At 35.3% G+C, this 15,204-nt stretch overlaps 1 protein-coding gene across 2 annotated transcripts in view; it reads left to right on the forward strand.

Moving 5' to 3' along the window:
* Pik3c2g (phosphatidylinositol-4-phosphate 3-kinase catalytic subunit type 2 gamma) overlaps positions 1–15,204 on the forward strand; it is a 211,241-nt gene that overhangs the window by 148,357 nt on the left and 47,680 nt on the right. For both annotated transcript variants that reach the window (XM_010615923.2, XM_010615931.2), the window contains 3 exons: positions 7,660–7,846; positions 8,289–8,410; positions 11,874–11,982. In XM_010615923.2, coding sequence (XP_010614225.1) covers positions 7,660–7,846; positions 8,289–8,410; positions 11,874–11,982 — 418 coding nt within the window. The remainder of the gene's footprint in view (positions 1–7,659; positions 7,847–8,288; positions 8,411–11,873; positions 11,983–15,204) is intronic.

Genomic DNA, 15,204 nt, shown 5'->3' on the forward strand with positions numbered 1-15,204 from the left:
TAAGGATACTCCACACAGTCCTGTTAATGCCACCATTAAACAGAACAAATCAGAGCAGCACAGAGGCCTGAAACTTACTGCTCTCAAAATACCAGTTCCAAGTTGAGTGATATTTAACACTACTATTTTGTCTAATGGGTTAAGTCTAACACCTGAGAGATAGGAGATGAATTCGGATGAAATTCTGTCCCAGACCATGGAGCTCTAGTCTTCTAAGATCTTAACTGTAAGAATAAGGCAAGGCATAGACATAGCTGAGATTTTGTGACAGTGAGTACATTAAAATTAAAGATTCATGATTCATGGACATAGTTTCTTGAGGTGTGGCTACATGCTACCACCCTAGAGTTTTCCACTCCAACTCATAAAATGTTTTCAGTAAATATACTAATGAATGAATGAATGAATGGTTGTGTCTCTATACATCATGATTTCTGTTAGATTCCTACTATTACTGTTATTGTCCTATCTCTAAAATGCTGAGGAAAGAAATTAATGTTTTGTACAGTACTCTGTAGCCACAAATCCATAAGTTAAAAGAACATTTTAGAAATAATGCACACTGAAGAAAAGAGTAATAGTATCAGTCATATTTTAACTTATTTTAGAAAAGTTTGGACTAGACGATGTATAGTAATGGGAAAATGTGGTATTTATTCAAAAACGTCAAAGACTAGAAAAAGATATATAAGCTTGAATTTTTATAAAATTGAGGAAAAAATTATTAAACATTATTGAACTACATTGTTAACAATGGGACATTGTAGATTAGCTGTGAAGAAAGCATTTCATGATATCTTTAATAGATGCCAAACCAATAAATTCAGGCTCAGTTATACTTAACAGTTGCTCCTTCTAGAAGACTCTGGTAACCTCATAATAAAAGCAAACTTAGATAAATATTTTACATTTCTAAAAATATTACAGTAGTGGGTTTAATTCCAGGGCCTCATACATGCTAAGCAAGAGCTCTACCAATGAGCCACTTTCCCATTCCTTTTTTAAAATTTTTCTTTCGAGACAGGATCCACTAAGTTGCCCAGGATGGCTTCAAATTGGTCTCATCCTCTCAAGCAGCTAGCATTTCAATCACAGGCCCCTGTGCCCAGCAAATGCCACACTTTGGAAAGTGAGAAGTTACGAACATTTCCATTAATGTTAGGAAGACGATAATGCCTTCTAGAGAGCAAAGCTTTACTTTTAAGTTTTGTTATAATTTTGCAATTGAATAAGAAAAATACTTAAAACAGTCCTGGTAAATCAACATACACAAAAATCTGGGTGAGAGTTCGATGCAAAAATGACTATGAGATAATCAGTAAAAAGAGGAAATGTTGACTCATCTTAATAGATATAGAAATGCACATAACAAAATCTAGAATCATTAATTTTGAAAAAATCTCTGGAAATAGAAATGCTATTAATGTACAACCAAAAACCTACAGAAAACATTATGCTTAATAACAAAACATTGAAAGCTATTCCTTTGTAATCAAGAACAAACTAAAACTGCTTGCTATAATAACTTCACTTAACATTGAACTGTAGGTCTCAGCAGTGCAAAAGATAACAAAAAGCACTATCTTTATATGCAGATTACATGATTGTATGCATGAAAAATTTCTAAAGAATACAAGATAAATTGTTAGAATTAATGAGCTACAATTTTACTTGCATGTTATAACTTATTTCTTAAAATGGAATTTAAGAAAAGATAGCATTTATAATATGTCACACCAAAATATGCCCAACTGAGGAATAAGTTTTTTTCTCATTGAGTTTATTGGTACATTTTAGGTATACAGTACAGTTTCATTCATCATTTAAAAATTATATGTAAGACTTCCACAGTGAAAATTCTAAAATCACATGGAAAATATGATCTAACTAAATCTAAATGAGATTCAACTAAAATTATATGCCACATTCTTAGGCTCAAAATCTCAAAACTGTCCAAATTTTAATACTTCACAAACTGATTTAGTTTCAGTGCAGAACCACTCCGAATTCTTACACATTTATCTTATGTATGGGTGAACTTAATAAAATGATTATAAGTTATATTTGGGGTCAACAGGCCTAGAATAGTAAAGAACTATCTGAAGAAGAATAAGGTCAAGAAATTTGCTCATCTGAATTTCAAGATGTATAATAAATGCCAAGCTATTTAACATAGTAGAACATTGACACAGACAAACAGATAAATGCAACAAACTGAAGAAGCAACATCCTTATATGGATATAGACTTTGGCCTTTGGCAAAGTTGAACAGTAAGGAAAGAATGTTTTGCAATAAAAAAAAATTGGTTAAATTGATCATTGTACATCTATACTATGACATACGATAACGGCTATTTTGAAAAGTGATTCATGCCAGGGATGTAGCTCAGTGGCACCTTGCCTGCCTCACAAGAGCAAGGTCCTAAGTTCAATCCCTTGTACCAAAAAAAAAATGTTTTAAGCAATTGAAAGCTGGGCATGCCTGTAATTCCAGCACTCTGTGAGACTGAGACAGGAGGACTGTAGGTTTTAATACGACCTGAAAAATTTGGTCAGACTCTTATTTCAAAATAATAATAATAATAATAATAATAATAATAATAATAATAATAATAATAATAATAATATAAAGAGATAAGAATGTAGCTCAGTGCAAAGGCCCTGGGTTCATTTTCCAGTGCACCCCCATAAAAAGATTCAATGTGTGCTCTAAATTAGAAAGACTGTTCATTCATTCAACAAATATATTTTGATCACTATCTACTAGTTACTATAACATATTTCTAACAAAATATATTACTAAGTTTAAAAAACCAAGTCCAACATTGCATATAATTGTGGCTTTTCTCTAACTTCCATTTTTTGCAACATTAAAGTCCTTACAGTGATGTCCCTTTCATCTCTCTGATTCCCTTCCTCTCTCCTTGTGTCGATCACATGGCTAGGGGTTTTTTTCTGTCAAATATTAGTTATTCATCTATCTCTGAGTTTCGGGACTATTTGTTGCTTCTGCCTAAAATGTATTCCATCAGAAATCCCTGTAGTATATTTTCTTGACAATGTAAGGTCCTTGACAAATAGTTCAACTTATCTTTTAAACGAGATAGGTTATTCCTGACCAACCTGTTTAAATTTTCAACATTATTCCCTACCCCCATATTTTCTCTCCACTTCCTATTTTTTTCTTTTTGTCTTTACATTATTTTCTCAAATACTTTGTATTGCTTGGTTATTTAATGATTTAATTTCACATTATATAAATTCTATAAGGGCAAAATAATTCTGTTTTGTCCAGTGCTATATCTTAACATTCAAGTAACATCTGGTGTGTAATACAAGCACTGTATTGTGTGTCTGTGTTTTTACATGTCTGTATTTTTTCATTGATAGACAGAGAAAATACAAAAATAATAATAATATATTATTAAAGTTGTTATTTTTGAGGAAGACCACTCTCCTCCCATGAAGGAAAAAAGAAATCTTTCACATTTTACTTTGAATTTTTTGTATTGCTTGATTTGCACATTATAAAAAGTAAGTCTCCATAAAAAGATGGATTAACTAGACTAGCAAATTCCAAAAACTTGAATAACAGAAAAATGAACAAAGTGTGTTAGGCAGCTTTTTGTCACTGTGATAAAATATATGAGAAAATTCAATTTAGAGGAAGGAAGATTGATTTTGGTTTATGGTTTCGGAAGGTAAAGTCCATGTTTATCTGGTTCATTGCTCTGGGACTGATGTGAGGCGGAAAAATCATGGCAGAGAGATGTGGCAAGGGAAAACTGCTCACCTCTTGGTGGCCAGGAAGTAAAAAGCAAAAGAGAAACAGAGCCTGTAGTGGTAGGCTTATGATCTTATTTTTGCAGTGTTCCTTTTCAGGAACAAAAAAGAGAATAAAGTAAGATGTTTTGCAATAGTCAGAAGATACAGACCTCACAATCTTTGGGGTATTAATTTACCAAAGCATATGCTATAATTACTTTTCTAAAATGGTGTTGGATATATGAATAGTCTGACTTCTTTGGAATTTGATGTCAGTATAGTGACCTTCTTGCTCTCAATCTTTCCTATGGCAAATTCTAAGCAAAAAAGCAGTCAAAAGAGAATGAAACTATTAATCCAAACGAAGGTGGTTCAATAAAGGTACATTAAGGGATAGAAATGGTATATTTAATTGAAGTGAAGTTAATTAACACTATGATAGCTGTTTTCCATTGCTGTCATAAGATACTTAAGAGGATAAACCAAAAGGAGAAAAGGTTTATTATTGGCTCAGCATTTCAGAGGTTTCAGTTCATGAACCACTGGCTTCATTTTGAGGTCTTAAAATGAGGCGGAAACATCATGGTGAAAACATGGCAGATGAAAGCTGCTTACTTCATGGCCTCCCAAAAGCAAAAAGAGAAAGAAAGCCAGAGCCATGTTAGCAGGCTTCCTCCTGCTTTTGTTCCATCCAGGCCCCCAGTCTACTGTATGCAGCTGTCCAGATTCAGGGTAGGTAACCCTCCTCAGTTTGTGCTCCCACAGGCCTATCATCTTTGCAGACACTCTCACAGATACACCCAAAAGTATACATCAAGTTGAGAATCAAGATGAACCGTCACACAAGGTATACCCAAGAATCCTAAAACACAAGTGGGTGAAGGCAAACCATTAACAGTTAAAAAAAAAACTTGTGTGGTACACACATCTGTGTGAAGGAAGCTAAGAGAGATACCAAGTCATCTGATGGGCCTAAGGACTGAAAGAAAAGCCAGCAGAACCTCATTAGGAACTAACGGGACAATCTGAGAAGTGCAACTGACACTGGGGTGGGGGTGGAGGCTTTGAACACTTCAATTCTCAGGGAAGCAAGGCTTCTGTACCAAATCCAAAATAGAGAGAGCAGTCTATGTCCCCACAAAGGGTGGCTGAAGCTTTCTTCTAGGAAAAGAGCTTACACTGAAGAGAATCAGCTAAAAGCATAATCCAATCTGAGAGGACAAAAGTAGCAAAGGGAAAAAATAAAGCCCCCCAAAAAGTGGAGTTCAGTGCACAAGGAAGCATATCTCAGGAAATATGAAATCGTATTTTTAAAACATTATATGATAGAAACAGAAGAGAAAGCTCCAGGCTCCTACAAAGTTCTCTACTTCTTCCTGAAAGTCTGGAATACTAATTTTGCATTAGAATGAGAAAATAAAACAGACTATGATTCAATGACATACAAACTTATAACAAGAAAAGAAGTAAAATACAAAATTATATTATCCCTACAGTAAAAACACACAAAAAGACAACACACACACACACACACACACACGCACATGCAGACGCACACGCACACCTAGGGATAAACTGTGCCTCTGTATTTCAGTGGAGCTTTAAAATATTTAAGAATTTGTAAATATATGAAGGAAAAATTCAGAACTCAGAAATAAAGTGACTCATCTCAAGATAAAATTGTGAAGAAAAGAAAACATAATACAGAAAACAATAAACTAGAAGAAACACAGCACACATAAACCTACACACAATGCTACAAGAAAAAAAGGAAATGAAAAAAGAAATAATGTTTAAAATAAAGAAGATTCAATCCCCGGTACCAAAAAACAAAAAACAAACAAAAAAAAAGAAATAAAATAAAGAAATAAAGAAAACCAGTGATGAACCAGTATACATGCAATAAGATCCCCCAAATCAAAATAATAAATTAAAACTGTATTCAAACTCAATTTATATTTAGTACAGTATTTAATAAATCTCAACACTAGAATTAACAAATCTTTTCTGGAAAATGAAAAAAATATTGAAATTATATATTGAAAGGGTACTTTGCATATTCAGAAGAATTGTCCAGAATAACTAATACTGAAACATATTTTAGAAAAACCATAGACATTAAAGAACAAGAAACTTCCTTTAAGTATGCAAGTAATAAGACTAGCTCATTTGCAAGGAGAAGTTTACTATAGGTCATCAGTTTTGGGTACTGTTCCTTTATTCCAGAAGAAAATGGTGTATCTGTACAACACTCCAAAATGAAATCATGAGCAAAGGATGCTACAAACTCAGCTTAGCTTTCATGTATTAAAGGATGCAAACTGTTCCCAACACAAGGGAACTCAGAAATATCTATTTGAGCAATTCCTGCAGAACTTCCTAGAGAATGAGTTTCAGATAATCAAAATGAGAATTTGAAGCAATTAGAGCATAAGTACTAGAAAAAGTTCATGATTAATTGGTTATAAGATAAATGTCATCATGTGCATAGTGCATAAACTGTACAATATAGACTGATTTTACAGTAAGTGGAAGTAGAGAATAGAAAGCACAAATGAAAACGACAAAGCATGCTGTTTGCTTATAGTATTAACTGGGATTAAAAGGATAATATTGAAAATTACATACTAGAGAAGAATAAATAGAATTAAATGAATTTAGCTAATTTCAATATTATTTGTAGTAGACAATAAATAGAAAATACCAAAAGCAGGGGCAAAGAATATGTAAAGATATTATAACATTAGAATGCAAATTTTCTTTAATTAAAAAAAAGCTTTAAAAAAGGCACCAAAACTAAAAACAAAACCAACAAAAACCAAACAAAAAATCATAGAGTAAAATTACTTCATATAAAATACTTGTATATTAAATATGGCATTGCGATTTGTTACTTTTCCTCTAAGATAATTGAGAAAGGAACACAAATATATAAAAAGTAGAATTAAAATTTAAAAATCAGATCGTGACAGTTGAGTCATAATTTTTTTAAATGCGAAAAGAGTGGCTCAGTAACTTTCTCACCACTAGACAAAATATCTGACACCTAAAACCTAAGGGAAGAGAAATTTATTTGGGCTCATGTTTTCACTCTATAGTTGGCTGGCTCCCAGGCAAAAACCATTCTGTAGAAAGGACTAGTGGAAGACAGCTGCTCACATCATGGTGGTCCGGAAGCGGAGAGAGAAGGGAGGAGTTGAGAAGGGCCATACATCCTCCGCAGTGAGCCCTCTCTGAGTAGAGCCCAGGTCAGCTGCTGAACTCATCAGTGGATGAATCCAATAATGAGTCTAGGGCCCCCGTGGTCCAAACACCTTCTAAAAGCCCCACCTCTAGGCACTTGAAGCTTTTCAGGGACAGGCTAGATCTAAATCAAAACAAAGAGGAAGGCCAGGATAGGGTAGAGAGCAAGGATATAGCTGCCAGGCTTCTTTCAACATAAATTATAGGACCGAGGATTTAGCTCTGAGGTTCTGCTTGCCCGAGTTTGATCCCGCGTAACAAAAAAAAAAAAAAAAAATCGCATTATAGGTTTCACTTTGAAACTTACAGAAATATTTTTCAGTAATTATAAACTACTATTAAACTTTTTGAAACACAATTCCTAATCATAGAGAACAAAACAAAGCAAACCTATTAAAGTTAAAATGCATTACTGCAATTATGCTGCTTCTATATTTCACCATACAAGTTTCTTGTCTATTTGCTATCAAGTCCAGATGTGAACTTGAAGTTTATAAAAAATATTGTTTAAAAGTTAGACTTCAAATTAGCATGTACAGGTCTTGGTCTCCCACCACTGCTAGCAGATCTAGCTAACTCAAGGAAACAAATTATAAAAGACATGAGTTGATACAGGGGAATGTTACTATCTTTCCCTCCTCATTTCTCTAGGAAAATAAAGGAAAGCCTGGAGTGTTTCCCTGTTAAATTGAACAATTTGATCCACATACTCGCGCAAATGTCAGCTGTGAACCCCACCAAATCTCCTCCGATGTCCTCCCGGAACTCCTGTGTACTAAGTACAGCCGGGTCAGTTCAAAGGGCAACAATTTTAGGGTTCAGCAAGAACCCCAGTGAAGTAAGTGTAAAATCTGTCATTCTGACTTCATCTCGAACTCTATTCCACACCTTTTCTTTTTATACTATGCAAATGAAAAATCGGTTACAATTAGAGCTCAAGGGCCACTAAGAGGATGTTTTTAAGGAAAAATCATAACAATCAGAGCTATTATCAGAGAACCATCAGAGGGAACAGTTCCTGCCCTGTGGTAGAACATAAATCAAGGGCTAATTAAAATGTCCACAAGAAAAGAACGGCAGAAATTAGTCTTTTCCGGCACATAAGATTATGATACCTTACAGGCTGTGTTTATAGGTAAGACTCTTGCAAATTACATCTCTTTGCTCTTGTGCTAATTTTTTCAAGAACCTTCTTTTTTTTTTTGTCTACATAAAACTAGGATTTAGCATCCATTGCAGGTTATATTGTCATGTTTTGATTTTTGTCTGTTTTTCTGCAGCTGTATTTGATCCAGGTGACACGTGGTAACAAGGAAACCAGCCTGACAGAAAAGTCATTTGACCAGTTTTCAAAATTTCACAACCAACTTCAGAAGCAGTTTGCATCACTGACCCTCCCAGAGTAAGGCACTGTCTTCCCATGTTGTTTTTCATTCAGTACTTGTCCTTGAGCAAAAGGAAAAATTATGGCTATGAGATTTCTCCACTTGTGAGCAACACAGTATTCTGACTCCAACACCACTGAGTCTCTTCCAACAGACAGCCTGCTCTACTCTGAGTAGAGACTCTTGTTTCATAGAACAGATCAAGGTCTGCAGTTTTCTTCTTTCTTCCAGCTATTGATTTTGTAGACAAAAAAAAAAAAAAATCAGAAACTATTTCATCTCTCAGCAGTGATTGAGGACATTGTTTTATTTACCCGTTTTTAACCTAATCTCAGTTGTTTTTGATAAAAAATAAAATTAAAATTAAAAAGGCAGAACTAAATTGGATTTATCTATTCTTTTAATAATAACTAAAGTAAAAAGTTTATATATTTGTTTCTGTAGCAGAAACACTTAACTGTATTAATACCAGTTCATATATTTATAGCTCACACTTGTCATCATTTATTAACTTTTTAATTATTGATTACTCAACTTGCATTGTATAAACATAATTATGTGCATTTTGAAACAGTAATGAAAAAAATTGTGACCATTCATATTATAATAAAAATTTTGCACATAAGCAAACTACAAATGCAGTGAAAACAACTATTACTTGTATGAATCTTTATCACTTATAAGGAACCAAAATTAGATCTTAGATTTCAATATATGACAAAAAAATGTACCTTGACTTTAAAAAGGCGAGCTTTCCAGAAATTACGATATTGGCAGTGAGATAAATCAATTTTTTTTATCTACACTGAATTGTTTTAAATAAATGATCCTTTAAGAATATAAACATCAAAAAAAGAATATAAATATCTATATTACACCCAGTGTATGCTGTACATGTGCATCTTTACTTGGCATTCACAGTGTAATCATTTTGAAAGTGTAATTATAAAGCACAGTTGTTGGTGGATGGAAGATAATGTCCAATATTGAAAACTGAGTAATTCACATTCCTGAAAAATTGTACTTGCAGATGTCACAGAGATCTTGAAACAAGAGCACTTTAAGCTTCAGGAAGTCAAGAAATTGGAGTGAAAGCATAGTCAAGAGGCTGAGAAGGAAGGAAAGCTGTTCTGGGAACTTTAAAGCAGCAGGTTCAAGAATTATCAAAAAAAATGTAATAGAATAACTGAGAAAGAAGGAGATGTGATGTGAGCAAAAAACCTCGAAATTGGTCTACAAATACCAGACCCAACATCTGTGGCCACCACCATACCCTACTAGTTAATCATTTAGAGATATAGATTAACCTGTCCTTTTCTGATTTCAAACTTTTATGTATCAGTGTAAATTGAAGAACTTTAGAAGGGCTAGTCATTTTCTTCATATGCCTCTTCTCAGTTTTCAGCTCTAGTTAGGATTCTGTTTTGCTCACAGCTACTGCCTGGCAAAGTACACACACTGATATTCAGACTACCTAAACAAGTAGGCTGGGCATGATGGTGCACGCCTGCAATCCCAGCACTCCGGGAGACTGGGACAGGAGTATCACAAGTTGGAGCCCAGTTGTCTGGGCAAATTAACAACTTAGCAAGATCCTGTCTCCAAATTAAAATTTTGAAAAGGGCTGGGAATGGAGCTCAGTGTGAAGGCCCTAGGTTTAGTCCTTCGGTACAAAAAGAAACACCAAAAATGACTTATACAATGCACGTTGGGGGGTTAGTCTTCTATGCCTTGAACAGTATTTGTGTGCTAACTTTCCAAAGAAGGCCAAAGTCTAGTCAATACAGACAAAGGAAAGATAGGGGCAAGGTTTCTTCTGACTCCCGAATTTCCTGAGAGAAGCCCTATGACAGTTATTTAAATCTGATCTGGAAAGTCTGAGCAGAAAGCTACAGTCTTAAAGAATAAAATTCTACTTTGTCATAGCATAGAGCAGCGTCCTGCAAATCAGACTATTTGTACTTCTGGGTCCTTTCCACAGGTACACAGGCATGGAAATATCCCTTATAACGAATGGCCTTCTTTAAATGAATCAGCTCAAGGACAGGAGAATTTCCTTTCCCCTTTCTAGATTCAGCAAGGCCCTCTCCCAACCCTTGAAAATCTCATTTTGGTGACACTGGCTCAAGATATAAAAACATCTGAGGACCAGATAAAAAGGCAAATAAAAACTTAGTGTATATATTGACAAAGCAAACTATTCTACTAATCAGGTACTGAATCTGTCTGCAAGCCATCTGTTTTTGTTTTGTGGTTCCTGCCCTTGTTTTCTTTTCTGTCTTTGTCCTGAACAAAATTGAGAGAGAACATGATGGGACTGTCAGATAAGAGATCATAAAACTTAATTCTAATAGCTAATTGCTATGTTGCACCTCCACGTAAGAGTTCAAACCATTGAATGACATTACTATAGCAGAATTCCTTAGTTTTTATGTACATTGTTTGTCTATGACATTTTTTAGTCTGTTATGTGTACAAAAACATCAGTAAAAGTATAGAATTAATGTTAAGCTCTTTTATGCTACCAACAGGAAAAATTCAAAAAGCCTTGCTCTGTATGCATATTTTATATGCAGTATTGTTGTTAATCTCCATCACTAATTTTGTATGTGGTATTGTTACTAATTGTCATAACTAAATCATATGAAAATTTTAATACTTAAAGCTACAAGAATTTTTTAAATTACGTTAGCTATTTACTATAAAAATATGTTCATTTTAGATTTCCCTGGCATTTCCTGTCAGCATCAGAATGCAGTTACCTATTTGTGTGTTTGCTGACAGTCTTTCCCGAGCCTTGTGTTCATTCCTCCAGGAAGCACAGCCGCCAAGTCGTGGTCTCCATCCCGCAGACTTACAGATAAGACAGCAGCAAGACTGCAGTCAGAGGAAGCAATTACTGTAGGTGACTACTAGACAGGTGGATTTCAGCAGCAATGTGGGTAACAAACATGACCACTCACAGATCAGCCTGCACCCACCTGGCCTCATCAATCCACCCCTCGAGATTAACACTCAAAGTCTGTATGCCAGACTCTTGAGGATACGTTACTGCTACTGGTCCAAAAGACTAAGACCAGAGGAAAGAAAGCATATGTCACATCGTAAGAGACTTAATTTAGTAAGGCCAGTAGAAAGCTCCAAAGAGACAATACAACCTGAACTCTTTGAAAAATCATAAATTGTCAAATCCGGAAAATATTTCTCACACTCCCATTTAAAGGACAAAGTATATAGTCAGCTACAAATACAGTAAGAAAGAATATCTACATTTAATCAGTATTATTATTAGTGACAAAGCAGAACAAGTAAGCACAGCAATACCAATGAAAACTTGTAAGACGAATCATGTGACATTGGCTTTTCAGGTGTTTTTATTGGCCTTTCTGTGGGAGGCAGTGGCTCATGTTGCCAACAGTCATAAAACAAAGATGTCGATTTTCATACTAATGAAGATATATTTTTTTTCTTTTAAAACAGGTTTCCTCATTGGTGGCACTTACCTTTTACAAATTCTGACCACCAAAGATGCAGAGATTTAAATCATTACATGGAGCAGATATTACATGGACCATATGAGGTTGCAAATGTATGTTACAATTTATTTTCTTATTTTTACACAAAATACCAAATGTCTCACATATTGCTACTGAAAGTATTTTAAAATATTTTATGCTAATATTGTTTAGTTCATTCATTCGGTGACTATTCAAATCTGATATATCTGAAGTCCATGAACTAGGGACCATGGAGCAGCAAAAATATAGACAGCCTGCCTCACATAAGTCAAGTGAAGAATATGTACTACTATACTACAAAGCCACTGTGATAAAAACAGCATGGTACTCACAAAGAAACTGACCCGAGGACCAGTGGAATAGATTAGAAGATGTAGAAACAACTCCTGACAGACTCAGCTACCTCATCTTTGACAAAGAGGCCAACCATCCTCAGTGAAGGAAAGATAGTCTCAATAAATTGTGCTGGAAAAACTGGATTTCAATCTGCCAAAGATTAAAACTAGACCCCTATCTTTCACCACGCACTAAACTAAAATCCAAGGGGATTAAAGATCTAAATGTTAAAAGAGAAACACTAAACTTGCTGGAAGATAAACTACGAAGAACTCTCGCAGACATAAGGGAAAGACGATGAACAGATCCTCAGTAGCAGGGGAACTAGCACAAAGAATCAACAACTGGGATCTCATTTTATTAAACTATTTCTGCTCTGCAAGAGAAACCACCCAGGGAGTTAAGAGACAATTTAAAATGTGGGAAAAAATTTTACCAGCTGTTCCCCAGACAAAGATCTACTATCCAGAATATATAAAGAACTCAAAAAAATCAAGCCCCCCAAATATAAAAACCCAGTTCAAAAATGGACATCTGAAAAACAAGTAAAAGCAGCAAATAGATATATGAAAAAACGTTCAACATCACTGGTTATTCGAAAGATGTACTAAATGGATTGTCCATGGTACAGGGTGCTCTGGAGCTTTATAGGAGCACAATTACTTCCAACTGTGTCAAAAAGGTATGGAGGGAGAAAGGATCACTGAACACGCCTTGAACTCTGGGGAGGATTTAAGAGTTGTCCTGGTGAAGTGCTTAGGGTAGGAACAATGTACAAAACGTCAGGAGGGAGGAAAAAAGGAAGGAATTGTATTTGATTCCTGTTGCTGTTGTGACCAATTATCACAAAAGTGGTGATTTAAAACAGAGATATAGCCAGGAGTGGTGGTGCATGCCTGTAATCCCAGCATTGTGGGAGGCAGCAGCAGGAGGATCAACCCAGCCTGGCCCACTTAGTCACACAGTGAGACCCACAGTGACACATTGTGTGGACTGTCCCTGTACAAGAAATGCAGAGTTCTGGAGGCAGGCATCAGCTGACAGAATCTTCTAGAGGTCTTGTACAGCTATAGGCTCTTTGAATGATTTGTCTAGGATACAGTCTCTAACCGTAAAGAGGAAAAATCTTCTTGGGGTGCTTTCATGCAAAAATGGAGAATAATTAAAGAATATCAGAAATTTTAACCAGGTACTTTGAATAACGATATGAGCCCACTTCTACTATTAATCACAGTAGTGATTAATCACAGTCACCATTTTTATAAGTAAAAACTCATCTCCAGCATTCAGTATTTTAATTAATAAAATGTGCATTGTCAATTTGTGAGCGAACAGCAGAAGCAAGCATACTGATTGCTTCTAGTGGTCTTTCAATATGTAGAAGTTCACTCCCCTCCTCTCTCATCCCACTGTCCCTAGAGTTTAACCCTGATGAGGACACTAGTAGGCCATTCCTGAACTCTGCTGTCCAGATTAAATGCCCACAGCACTTGCGTATACCTTAATTTAAGCGATACATATATAATAGCACACTGTATACGCAGAGACTCCATAATGAACTATAGCTATTATAACAGCGGGGTGGCAGCAGGCTCCATAATTAGAATTTACTAAAGGATAAAAGAGCTGAAGTTTTCTCATCTGCCCATTCAACAGCCTTTCCTCCTCATTAGGAAGATGGGGAAAATTTTAGTTGAATCTACTCCAGTCACCATTTGAATTGTTTTAAATCATATGCCACACAATAGAATAAACCAGTAGCCATTAAGGAAACCTCACTGAAATTTTAAAACACAGTATATTCATACATCTCTGAAATTGCCTCCTAACTGTGAAGCAGCAAACTGATTCACTATGTCAGCGTATTGCTATGCCTCTTAGGTTGGTATACTGTGGACTGAGGGAAAATAGAACTACCCAAAGAAGAAAATCACATAACTCAGACCATGGGTGTCATGCTTACTGCTTAAGAGACCTAGAATATCAGTGATGGCCCCATTGGGTTGTGTATAATCATGAGCAAGAGATGGAACTTTTCCTTCCTTTTCACCAGCTCCTAAAACACAGCTTCTCACAGCACAGTTCCTGATACACACCTGATACACACCTGATACACACCTTGAAACTTAAAAGGAACGTAGATTCTCTGCCTCGTCTAAACCAGCTAACTCAGAAACTCTCAGGATAGACCCAAGCAAATGCAATTTAAGATTCTGATGCCTGCTGATGTTCAAGAACCATTGCCTCAGACTATTAACATCTTTCCCATTTTTAGACATGTTCAGTCATTTGGCCTCTAAGATAGCAGATGCTCAAGGGTCCTACTATATTGTTGACTCTTAGCAAATACAGGCTGAAGAACATTGTACTGCAGGGTTATTTCAAGACTGGTAGATTCTCAGCTGGAGATCTTGTTTTGTAACAAAGGACAAGTGCCTGAGCATTTAAGGAGATCCACTTAGCTCTGAGTGAATAAGAGAAGGCATCATAGTCAAGCTGATATTAAAAGGCAAGGAGCAGTTAATAAATAGGAATTAAGCAAAGCCATGCTAGACAAAGAGAAATGTAAAACCAATACACTGTGTCTATAAGCTGTTCTCCTGTTCAGAAACTTAAAGGACTTATTCTTTGATCTTTAACCCACCTTCAGCACAATTACTAATACTAATGTTTACCAAATATTTTAATGAAAAAATAATTGCCAAAAGAGTTATTAGCATATACTTTCCTATAGGACATGCTGTCATTCAAAAATCTAGGAGATTGAAAGACTGCATCTAACAGTGTTTCACAGTGGTCTTCCAGCCTGTTTAGTCTCATATCTAATCAAAATTCTTTTAAAAAGAAATTAGCTCATAGGCCTGGGGATTTAGCTCAGTGGTTCTGCCACCTGCTTTGCAATCTTAAGGTCCCGAGTTTGATCCCCAGTACCAAAAAAAAAAAAAAAAAAAAAAAAA

Source organism: Fukomys damarensis, unplaced genomic scaffold, assembly GCF_012274545.1.
Source record: "Fukomys damarensis isolate Sample0158 unplaced genomic scaffold, DMR_v1.0_HiC HiC_scaffold_19, whole genome shotgun sequence".
In the NCBI taxonomy this organism is placed as follows: Eukaryota; Metazoa; Chordata; class Mammalia; order Rodentia; family Bathyergidae; genus Fukomys; species Fukomys damarensis.